Consider the following 12259-nt stretch of genomic DNA (forward strand, 5'->3'; position numbering starts at 1 on the left):
TTTCGGGACAATTACGCAATTTGGGGCTTCAGCACAAGACGGACATTACATACGAGCAGCATGGAGGTATTTGGATGTTTTTTTGTGTGTGTTTTTTTACGAAGAGCTCCGGTGTCCCTTTGCAACCGTTATATGGACATGCACTGCTATGCCGAGACCCCCTGTAACTCAGAGAAGCCACGGAGGAATCTGAAACTTCTTCCAGCCCTTAGTCAACATGAGGGTGAGTAGATAATGAGCGAAATATCATTCTAGGGTGAACTATCCCTTTAAGATCAAAAACGAGGCCTTCACTTCCTAACGTATGTAAAGCCCTGGACTAGCTTTACCCACAAAGCAACAAAGGACTTCATTTGTTGGTTATTTCAAAGGATTCTTTCACTTTAAGCCAAAACACAAGTTCAAAATATGTGGAAACAATCTGAAACATTTGACTATAACAAGTCCCCAGAAATGACTCAAGAAGGCAGTACAGTGGCATGCAAAAGTTTGGGCACCCTTGGGCAAACTTTCTGTTGATATGAACAGTTAAGCAAGTGCAAGCTGAAATGATCTCCAAAAGGCATAAAGTTAACTATGAAACACTCTTTTGCAATATTTGAAGCAATATCAGTGTATTGCTTTTGTTTTCTACAATTTTAGAGTGAAAAAGGGAAACAAAGCAGCAGCCTGCAAAAGAACGGGAAACCCAGGAGACTTGAGCTCGCAGATAACTTTGACCAAGTTATCAGATATTTACTATTTACACATTGTGATAGTTCCCAAAGTGGGGACTACTAGGTATATGCAGGGGGCCCAAACCTTTGCTGTGGCCCTTTCCCTTTTCTGTCATTTTGAAAAGACAAAAATTTGTAGGTTCATATACCTTAAATTATCGGTGCATGTTGTTTTGAGCTGCTCAGCGAACACAATGGAGGTGAACGGTACAGGTCCCCTGTTCCTAAAAACTCATCAATAACACAATCCAACAACTCCATGTGACCTGCACATTCACTACACTATGAAATAATCATGTATAATTATGTAACATAACGACACACAAAGCAAATACTCGTAACTACTTGCGCTTTTGAAATACACCCAGCAGCCGTGTCTGGAATGTAGTTCCGGCTATGCATTTGCCTTGAAAACAACTCTGTCTCGTAATGTTACATTATTATTTCATAGCGTGGTGAATGTGCAGGTCACAACTTCACCACGAGAGCATTTTGGATTTGTTGGATTGTGTATTTGATGAGTTTGATGAGGGACAGGGGACCTGTACCATTCACCTCCATTGTGTTTGCTGAGCAGCTCACGTCTCTGCCCTGCTGATATCAAAACAACATACATAATGATAATTAAGGGAATTAACCTACCCATATGACTATAGGGATTATGGCAATAGACCAATTTGCCAAAATGTTGAACTATCCCTTTAACAGAACATATTTTGACCAGGGGTGCCAAAACTTTTCCATGCCAAAGTATATTCAAGCAACTATTAGAATCACAGCTTTCACAGGCCTCTATATACAGTATTTCATACACTATAGTCATACAAAAACTTCATCAGTGTCTTACATCTGCTGCACCTCCATCTGTTCCCCACGGTAACACGACCGGAGGATGGTCTGTTGCTCGGCGTCCCACAGGTTCTCCTTCAGGAAGTTGCCAGCCTGCACGGCCCTCTCCAGCAGGGCCTTGTCCCCCTGCACAGCTCCGACACGAGCATAGGCCGAAAGCATGAGACCTGGAGAGGAGGAGGTAGCAGAGGTGGTGTTGGTGGACGTGGTGGGGTGATTAGGCAGAAAAAAATGACTGTTGCTCAGCTTAAGACAAGTCTTCTATCCAGCGAGGAGCCAATGTGTAGCTGCAGCTCGGTGTTAGCTTAGTTATTTTCCGAACTCTTTGAACTTTTCCTTGTTCTTTCCCATTCCTTCCCTCTTTGCTCTCTAAATCCATCCCGTCCTCCCTCGTTCCCTCCACCACTCTTCTTTCATGTAGCGTATCAAAGCCTGGTGACGGCACAGTCTGGTCTTCAAAGTGTTGCGGCTGAGAACAGGTGATTAACGGAGGTGTTTCTTCATTAGAGAGGAGAAGAAGACTCCTGTGTCTAATTGGAAAGTTCTTGGGATCGCAGAGCCTCATTACTTCACTTATACACTCTGTCTTGCGACGTCAGGCCTGGTAGCGAGATTTGTGGGCGTACGTGTGTATTTACGCGCGTGTAGCGTGCTTTCTTTTTGTATTTAATCACATCTGAGACAAACTGCTGGACAAACAATGCTGATGAGCGTCCAAAGTGGTTTTTACACTCAGGCAAAGTGACAACTACTGTCTCCATAATAATCTACACACATTTTTTGACATTACCAATGATAAACACTTGAGTAAATCTTTGGAAGCTGAGACTCAGATCCATACATACAGAGTATATCATGCCTAAATAGCTGCTAGTGCCAGACTACATGCATTTAAAATATACTCATACTTTGGCCAGACTCTCAGATGTTTGGGGTTGGTATCTGTCCATATTTGATTTTACAAGGATTTGTAACACTTGTTGAAAAGCTTTTACTGCACTTTAAGTTACAAGTTGTCAACCTGTCTCTCTTCTGCTCTGTGGGAGTGGGAGGGAGGGTGGTACAAACATGATGAAACAGAAAGCAGACTTTCACACTGAGTGAGTTCACATAAATCAGGTGAACAACATGAATAAAACACTTGTGTTTCTTCAGCCTTGTTTGACCTGGTCAGCTGATTTACAAACCAAGAACAGTGCTTATCTGGACAGGCTGCAGGAGGTATTAAGTCATGCTACTGAGCATATACACCATCAGCCATAACATTAAAACAGGTGACTGGTTTTATTGCCGTGACTGATTGGTGTATACGTCTTTACTAATTTGATTTGAAAGTTAATTTGTAGTTTAATTTATCCTCCACGGCTCACAACATTAAAACCAGTCACCTGTTTTAATGTTATGGCTGATCGGTATACACCTCCTTGCACATGTGTAATTTAAACTAATTATGATTAGTTTGTTATAATTAAATTAATTGTCAATTCATTTTATTTTCATTAGACATTCTGTAAAATCCAGTACAGTGTCCAGTGGACTAATTAATCTGTATGTGTCTATCAAACAGAGAACCAAAGCAGATGCAGGAACATCTGTTCTTTGTCACATTCTAAGCCCAGAGATAAGGGGAAAATATTTTAACACCACAATCTTATTAGTAATGCCAATAATTTACATCTTTCTGGCATGACATTTATGAATAATAAATAATCTAGTTGCTGTATGTTCTATGCCTTGACATTTACCATTCCAGGAGGCCAGCATCTTGGTGTCCAGATGTGGGCGTGGCCGACCCTTCCTCACCTCCGCCATTCTGGCTCTGGCAGAGGCCAGGAGCTCATTGACTTTCTCGACACTGACGCCGAAGTGAGCGGCCGTTAATTCCACCGAATAACGCACGATCAGCACATTCTGGCCTTGCAGCTCCCCGTGGGGGTCCTGGCAACACACAGCACAGGAGACCACGCACAGAAATGAACTCACAGTGACTGCAACAACTGTCATGTTAATGCCTTAGTGGCCCGGTTTATTAGCTTCAATCAGTGTCCGGATGAGATAAAAGTGATGAGCTCATAATGAGGTGTTACTTTCAGGTTCATTCAATCAAATCAGCAGTATAGAGAGTGGTTTTAAATGTCCTTTCATCCATCCACTGTTTAATCTTCCAGTCCAATCACTAGTACTGTAGCAGTGGCTCCCTGTGATGTAAAAAAAAGTACCTGTTCTGGTTCAACATTGCCCTGCTCCTTGACCCCATAGTGGTGCATGAAGATGTCTGCCAGGGTGGAGGTTCCGCTGGTGCCCCCCACCACATCTGGCAACAGCTCCCGCACTTCTGAGGCCGTCCAGACGCAGAAAGCCCCCTCTCGCTTTTCTCGCCCCCCCGATGCTGGGACAGAGTCTGCATCCTCTGCACTGTAGAAGCCCCCAGACTGTTTCAGACAATAAATGGAAATGAAGGAGAGTGACAGCTGCAGGTTAATGATGAGCTTCTGTGAAATAAAAAAATAATAGCTGGCTCTGATCTATGAAGGATGACTTAGTAAAGGCAGGAAAAAAACAGAAGGGAAATCAGGCTTCAAGGAGCTGAGATTATTTAAAAATGAAATACATATATAATACGGAAATAGCAAGAATAAAAACACCTGCTGGTCACCACAACTTTTCATTACTACTTTTTCATCCAACAGCATCAACATAATAACTTTTGTTTGGACCTCTCTACCTATTAAATGTTTCTGCATACCACAGGCCTGTAGTACAATTCTCTACTTCTCATCTTATGCCACTGTGTGTTAATCCTGTGCTTATCATTTATTTTGTCACTGCACACCCATCAGCCATAACATTAAAGCAGATGACTAGGTTTTATGTTGTGACTGACTTGTGTGTTTTATTGTAGTGAAGTCATGACGCTGTGGAAAATAATTCAAACCACAAATTAAGTTTTAAATCAGATTACTAATGGTTCAGAATGAACTCGTAAAACAGGCTATGGATGAGCCAGAACAATAAAAAACAGTTACTAGTTTTCATATTGTGCTGATCTGAAGATGTGTTTGAAAAAAAAAAACATATTCAAGTTGTTTTTTTTCTTCTTGTTAATTGCTAAAAAATATATATTTTCGATGACTCACTTAAACCTGTAGGCTACGTTACATGAAAGTATAATCATGTGTGATCTGAGGTGATGAGCTAACCCTGTCCATCATATGAAACCAAACCGTGCTAGGAGCAGCTGTCAAATCATATTAGTAGGTGTCTGTTTCCATTTCAACAGGTAAAGCAGTGAAAGTGACAAAGTGACAATATCAGATATTCTACGTATTTAGATTTTACAGTGTTCTCTCAAAGCCACAGAAAACATTACAAACTGTTTTTACAGATACGTCTCCTTGTGATAAGTAAACTGGATAAAACTGACTGTATTGAATTAATAACTTCAAGGGTCTGACTGACTGTAACATACACAATATTTTTAGTCATGATGAGAACTGAGAGTCTTCCTCCATAAGAGAAGATCACAGCTGCTGTAGCACAAAGAAAACATGAAGTCTATAGTAAATTACCTCTGCAGTGTTCATTCATTAGTGTATAATTATGTAATAAATCTTGAGAAATATAATGATTTCAATGAGTGTAATTTCAACTGTGTGCCCTGTTCGCTGCTGTCAACTCATTAATCAAACGGGGGAAAAGGGTTCACCCACAGAGGAGAGCAGGGGTTTAAGAGGCCATTTGTCACCGGGGTCCAACCCCCTTCCCCTCGAGGATGTATGAACACAATGCACACAAACACACACTTAGGATTTCTTGGTCAGATATATGGCTAATGTTAGCACTTTCTCAAAAGAGAAAATAGGCACAACACACAGTTTATATTGCTCGATTTTTAATGACTTCCCATTGCCAGCATGCATTCCAAAACAAAACATTAACACTAACCCACATCCTAACACCAAACCAAACCAAACCTTAGCCTGACTTAACTAACTTCCTGCGTCTTCTTAATGCTCCCTTCACATTGTTTCCATTGGTGAGGACATGTGGTTCCCTTGTAAAAAAAAATCAAAGACATGCACATGTACACACAAAGAGGTGGTAATAAGGTTACAGATGACTCACCTTGTCACTCAAGTCTCTGGAGACGTAGCGCAGTATGTCCTCAGCTACTTCTGCAAATTGCTGCTCACCTGATACCTGGGAAAGCAGAAACACAGAGCATGCACCTGCTAAGAGTCATGATTCAACCTTAACGTAACCTTAACCATACTGTGATTTATATGCAGGATATTAACTGCAGCAACACCTTCATTACACACATGCACAGCATCTATGCGTGTGTATTTGCATTTGCATTTGCCTTGCACCCTAATAAACCTTTGTATATCTTAAATACCGGCCAGCCAAGCCTACAATCCTTAGAAAAGAAAAAAGTGACATTTAGATTACACAATTTATTGCAGCATTATATCTGGTTTGTGCAACGGGAACTTGTTATTGAATAAATCTACTCCTTTTTAAAATGTGTGTGGTTTTTTGAGAGAGAACTGGAAATCAAAGATACTAACAAATTACCCAACAGCAACAACACTGTCATTACAAGAGTTTGTATTTACTCTGAGACTAAACAAATGTTTGCCAAGTCGCATAGCGATGGTTTTATGCTGACAGCGTAATATGGTGATAAATCACTTGGATAACAGAGAGGCAGAGGGATGGAGAAACAGTTACTGTGTCAGATATAGAGACAAATATACACACCTGGGAGGCAGTTATGTAGGCTACAGCCAGCTGTGCTTGGTCATACAACATCTTCTCAAAGTGTGGTACGTGCCAGGAGAAATCTGTAGAGTAACGATGAAAACCCTGAGAGAAAGAGAGAGAGTGTGTAGCTCCCATTAGTTACACTTGTCTATGTTACACTGGCAAGATTGCTCTAGAAACATGACCCTCTCTGATGTCATCAAACTTTATCATTTCTAAATCAAAATAAAACCATAATGTCATTTGTTTATTCATTTCTTTGTGGAATATGTCTACACATTGAGCACGTTATAATTATTACCAATATTAATATAAGTTAATATGATAATCATTTACTTTAAACAGAGGAAAATACAATGTTCCAAAGCCCACACAAATTGAAAATAGTTCATACCCCAAGTATAGTTTACTATCTGGCATGACAGAGTAGCCATTTTCACATTGGAGGAGCTGGGACTGGTTACACTTTGTCTTTTTTGAATTAAAAATGAATAAAACAAATAATCAATTGAAAATCGAATGAAGTACAAATAGTAGCCATTCATTTTATGTTGCATTGCAAATCAGTTAAATTGACTGGTGAACCTGTGCCACATGGTCATGGATGCCTCCCAGCGCCATCATGCGGAGTGTGTGCAAGGCCATCTGAAGAGCCTCCACCCCCTCAGTGGTGGAGCGGTTTACAGACCAGAAAGACATGAGGAACATCAGATTAACTACGACATGAGAAAGAAACAAAGAGAGAAGAGAAGAAGAGTGAGACGACGACCGGGGGCGGGGGGGTCGTAGCGGAAATAATGAAAGTAATGGCAAAAAAACACAGCAAATCTCCAAAATCAGACAGGTGCCAAGTAGCCTACTCATTTTAATTGCCGATGAGAACCGTGTCAAAAAGGAAAAAAAAGGAAAAACAAAAAAACAATCGATCACGGACTTCATGATCGATTACCATGGCAACGAACAAGTTTCGATTTTTTTGGGTCAGGCCTATCAAATACACAATCCGACATCTCCAAAACGCTCTTGTGCACAAGTTGTGATCTGCACATTCACCATGCTATGAGATAACAGAACGTTACCAGACTGAGTTGTTTTCGAGGTAAATTCATGCAAAACTGCTGATGCACGTTCCCGTTGGGGGCAGTGTTTTGGCAAGCTGTCTCTGCATTTGCCTCGAAAACAACTCTGTCTCGTAACGTTACGTTATTATCTAATAGCGTGGTGAATGTGCAGGTCACAACTTGTCCACCAGAGCGTTTTGGAGTTATTGGATTGTGTATTTGATGAGTTTGATGAGGGAAACGAAGAAATTCCATGAGCCTCCGTAGCGTATCTCTGAGCAGCTCACGGCTCTGCTCCGCCGGTCTAAAAATAGCTTGCACCGACAATTAAAGATAACGAACCTACTGCTATGACTATAGGGATTATGGCAATGGGCCAATTTGCCAAAATGTTGAACTATCCCTTCATGGTATGTTGCGTGTACCTGGTGTGGGGAACTTGGGGGCGTCTCTGAAGCCTCCATATTCCTCCTCATAGGAATGGGCCAACTGCTGGAAGCAACGATTGGCAACATCTGTGGCCAGGGGAGCGCTATCTCCTGGGTTTGCAGCCACGGTTGTGCCTTTCTTTAGAGCTTCGATGATCCTCTCCCCACTGGACTCCAAACCTGAGCGGTTATTCCTCCACTGAGGAATATAAATCACACTTATCGTCATGTGAGGATGACAAAGATGGTGCACCAGGCAGAGAAAAAAATGACAAAATATCTTGTACCGTGTACTGTACTTCGTAAACATGCATACAGTTGAAGATAAGATAGATTTGTTTACTTTGTCCTCATGTATGATGCTGCAAGACTTTCTCTTCCCCACTAATGTTACTTACCATAATGCATCCTGAATTTAATCCAAAGATATCCACGTATTGTTTAAAGGAATAGTTTGGCATTTGGTTGATGTCTTTCCTGCTGGGACTTAGATTATGTCCCAGTGATACCACTGTCTGCCCTGTCCATTAAATATGAAGCTGGAGCTAAGGAACAGTTACTCCAAGTCAGCATTAAGACTTAAAACAGAGCTCTGTCCAAAGGTTAAAAAAAAAAGATCCACCTACAAGCATATTTAAAGGGATAGTTCAAAATTTTGGCAAATAGGCCCATTGCCATAATCCCTATAGTCATAGCAGTAGGTGGCATACCTTTATTTGTCGGTGCAAGCTATTTTTAGAACGGCGGAGCAGAGCCACGAGCTGCTCAGAGCTACACTACGGAGGCTAATGGGATTTCTTGATTTCCCTCATCAAACTCATCAAATCCACAATCCAACGACTCCAAAACGCCCTGGTGGACAAGTTCTGACCTGCACATTCACTACGCTATGAGATAATAACGGGACGTTATGAGACAAAGTTGTTTTCGAGGCAAATGCAGAGACTGCTTGCCGAAAAACTGCCCCAGACAGGAATGCACATCAGCGGTTTTGCATGAATTTACCTCTAAAACAACTCTGCCTTGTAACATCTCGTTATTATCTCATAGCGTGGTGAATGTGCAGGTAACAACTTGTCCACGAGAGTGTTTTGGAATTGTTAGATTGTGGATTTGATGAGGGAAACCAAGAAATTCCCATTCTCCTCCGTAGCATAGCTCTGAGCAGCTCGCGGCTCTGCTCCGCTGTTCTAAAAATAGCTTGCACCGACAATTAAAGGTAACAAACCTACTCATAAAACTATATAGGGATTATGGCAATGGGCCAATTTGCCAAAATGTTGAACTATCCCTTTAAAGCTTCACTACTATACATCACAACATGTTGTATTTTGCTTGTTTAATCCTTACAAGACCCAGGTATAAAAATGAGAAGATGCAGGTTTACTAAGGGCTACTGTGCTGGAACATTTTGTGCTGGTTGCTTGGCAACCTCAAGACTCGTTTGGCACCGACGTTCTCCACAAGAAAAAGCTTTTTACCTGCTCCATGATTCTGGCGAGGACTGTCTTGAGACCAGGTCTTCTTCCATGGTCTCTAGGAGGGAAGTAGGTGCCTCCAATGAAAGGTTTAAGTTCAGGGGTCAACCAAACACTCATGGGCCATCCTCCACCTCCACTTGTTGCCTGTAGACACAAGCAACCAAAAGTCACGAGACTGTGTTAACAGAAGAAAGAAAAAGTGATCAGCATGAGAAAATGTAAACGTAAACACACACCTGTACAAAGGTCATGTAGACCTTATCCACATCAGGTCTCTCTTCTCGGTCCACTTTGATGCAGACGAAGTTGGCACTAAGGATTCTGCCAATTTCCTCGTCTTCAAAGGATTCCCTCTCCATAACGTGGCACCAATGGCATGTGGAGTAGCCCACTGGTGGGTTGGAATGAGACGGAAATTCACAGTAAATAGATGACTCACTTCCAAAACAAACACAACTATAGTAATTCAGTATGCATGCAATCATGTGAAAAGTGATTATCTACTGAAACACAAGGAGGCTCTGAGTAAAGTATTCCCAAAGTGAAAAACATGTCGCTATCTGGAATCAAAGCATCCCCTTACCTGATAGAAAGATTGGTTTATCTTCATTCTTGGCCTTGTCAAAAGCATCTTGTCCCCACGGGTACCTAATACAAAGATTTTGTTAAGTAATACCAGATTCAGAGTGTGTGCAATTCTGTAGTTTAAACTCACTCACCAGTCAACAGGGTTGTGTGCATGTTGTAGCAGGTAGGGTGACCTCTCCTTGGCTAACCTGTTGGTGTGTCTGCGAGGAGTGGAAGATGGGCCCTCACCCCCTGATGCCATGCTCATGAAGACAGTTGGACTAGAGACACAAACAAACTTGTAATGTGAATCTGTGTTTACTGGCAAACCTTCATTTCAGGTAGCCTATCCCAGAGCTGGGAATTAGAGAAACACAGTAACAAAGGAACAACTGTCTTATTGTTGTTGTTTAATTCGTTATTGTGGTGTTTTAACATCTTCCGGCGTTCATGAAAAAAATCTCAGATATGTTAATAAAGAATGACACTAGCTACTATATAAAAGAAATAATTGCATTACCTTCAGTTGTCCCAGTTCAAAACACTATGCCAATTAGGGAATATGATCCCTCCTGATGGTTATGTTACTGAGTCATTATTACACAACTGCCATTGCCTGAAATGCTGATGCAATGTGAACACAGAACAAGAAATGTGTCCAAAATCCTGTGTGCCTGGCGATGACATATAGCAGGATAAGCACAAACAACAAACAATGTAGGACTACAGGGCTGTGCAAAGCATCCATGCTCATTAGTGTGGCTTACTGTAATTAAATGCAGTGGAGAGTCATTGCTAATCAATATTTTTTAGAACAGCTGTGTTTTTTTCTGCTTTGACAGTCACATGACGTGTATCTTTCAACACCAAACCACAAAAAAGGCAACATTTAGGCTACTGTGTTAATACCTTAACAGTATGCGATGCATCCCAATGAAAACAGTGAACATGCTGTCTAGCATAACAGCAGAGGCATGTTTAGCAGCGCTGTAGCCATTAGCTTATAGAGTCACGCTGAATTCCGTTTCAATATCACTTGTTTTTAAAATGACTTTGCTTCTTGGCAAATGTTTGTACCAAAGAAAACATGATTGACCACCTAATCCGAAATATTAGACAATGTCCTGTAATTCGGCTGAATAGTTATGAACATACAGACTACGTATCTGTTATATTTTTACATTTTAACAACACAGAGGTTAGCTACATGATAATGTAAACACAGCCAAGCTAACCATTAGAGCTATGACAAATTGCAGATAACAAATGATACTTCGTAGCTTATCTAACTGTACCGAATAAAAACACAGGGCATTTGAATAATTGCTAAATGTTTGTCGTACACAGACATATGCCTCGTCGTAATATTCAAGTATGGAAACATATAAAATAGTCTTATTTGCATGGGAGTTTCGCATATAACGTTAAGCACCGTTCACAAGTAACACTACAGTCAATGTAATGTGTTTTGGTGCTAAATTAGATATATTTGCGTCAGCTTGTCCAGGTGACGCAGAGCTAAAGCTAACGTTAGTTAGAGATAGTAACCCAATAGCCTCTGGACGCTTTACCTCAGGTGGCAGCAGGCCGGCTGGAGGTGGTGCAGCGGTGATTTGTCGCTCGGTGGGTGGGGAATGAGTCTGAAACACCGTGTGTTGCCCCCCGAGCTCTGCTGCCAACCGTCCGCTCCCCAGATACACGCAGTGACACGGCGTGCGGGCTCAACACGGCTATTTCTGGACGCCGACCAGCGCCACGCTAGTCTTAGCATCCTATTAATCCACCAAGTGTGATGCTTAGTTACTTCAGCTGGCTAATGTTAGCTACTTTGGTTGACCTGCCAAAACTTCTACTCATGAGCTGAGCGCGTTATTGCAATGCCGCACATTGACACGGGGTGGCGCACCAGGAAACGCCCCCTAGGTCGTGACGGTGTGTGTTGGTTCCTCTGATCAATTAATGGTCTATAAAGAGGAATACATCAATAGCAAACTGAAGCAGATAGTTGGCATCTGATTCTGGCATCTGACAGTGCTGCATTCAAGTCTCACACAAATAAACCTGGTTAAAAGTTCAGCTGTCATCACCATGTCAAAGTCATGCACTGATCTGAAGCAACACAGAAAACTACCAACTTGACTGTTCTGATCAAACCTTTTGCATTATCCATAATGTTATTAGTTATAACCTTACAGTCTATGGTTATAACACATCCATACACATTTGTTTTGTCTATAAGTGAGACCAAAGATGAATTTCCTGCCTTGGCGGGACAACAAAGTTTTTCTAATTCAAATTTTTCTAATTCACCATGCTTAAATATGAAACAGTCTTTCTGCCAGCTTTCAGGGTAGTGGTATCCTGTTGTGATTCATTAAAGATATCCTTTT

General features: G+C 41.4%; 1 protein-coding gene across 1 annotated transcript in view; it reads right to left on the minus strand.

The window, feature by feature from the left end:
- The window catches only part of spata20 (spermatogenesis associated 20), a 64282-nt gene extending 52526 nt beyond the window's left edge, over positions 1–11756 (minus strand). The window contains exons 1-12 of the mRNA XM_085762454.1: positions 11441–11756; positions 10022–10150; positions 9886–9950; positions 9539–9693; positions 9303–9446; positions 7819–8020; positions 6918–7048; positions 6330–6434; positions 5691–5765; positions 3785–3997; positions 3311–3503; positions 1564–1732 (exon numbers count right to left, since the gene is read on the minus strand). Of these exons, the coding sequence (XP_085618580.1) occupies positions 1564–1732; positions 3311–3503; positions 3785–3997; positions 5691–5765; positions 6330–6434; positions 6918–7048; positions 7819–8020; positions 9303–9446; positions 9539–9693; positions 9886–9950; positions 10022–10150; positions 11441–11640 (1781 nt within the window). The 5' untranslated portion in view covers positions 11641–11756. The remainder of the gene's footprint in view (positions 1–1563; positions 1733–3310; positions 3504–3784; positions 3998–5690; positions 5766–6329; positions 6435–6917; positions 7049–7818; positions 8021–9302; positions 9447–9538; positions 9694–9885; positions 9951–10021; positions 10151–11440) is intronic.
- Between the last annotated feature and the right edge of the window lie 503 nt (positions 11757–12259).

Source organism: Trachurus japonicus, chromosome 19 (genome assembly GCF_045865225.1).
Source record: "Trachurus japonicus isolate A0001 chromosome 19, Traja_1.0".
NCBI classification, from domain to species: Eukaryota; Metazoa; Chordata; class Actinopteri; order Carangiformes; family Carangidae; genus Trachurus; species Trachurus japonicus.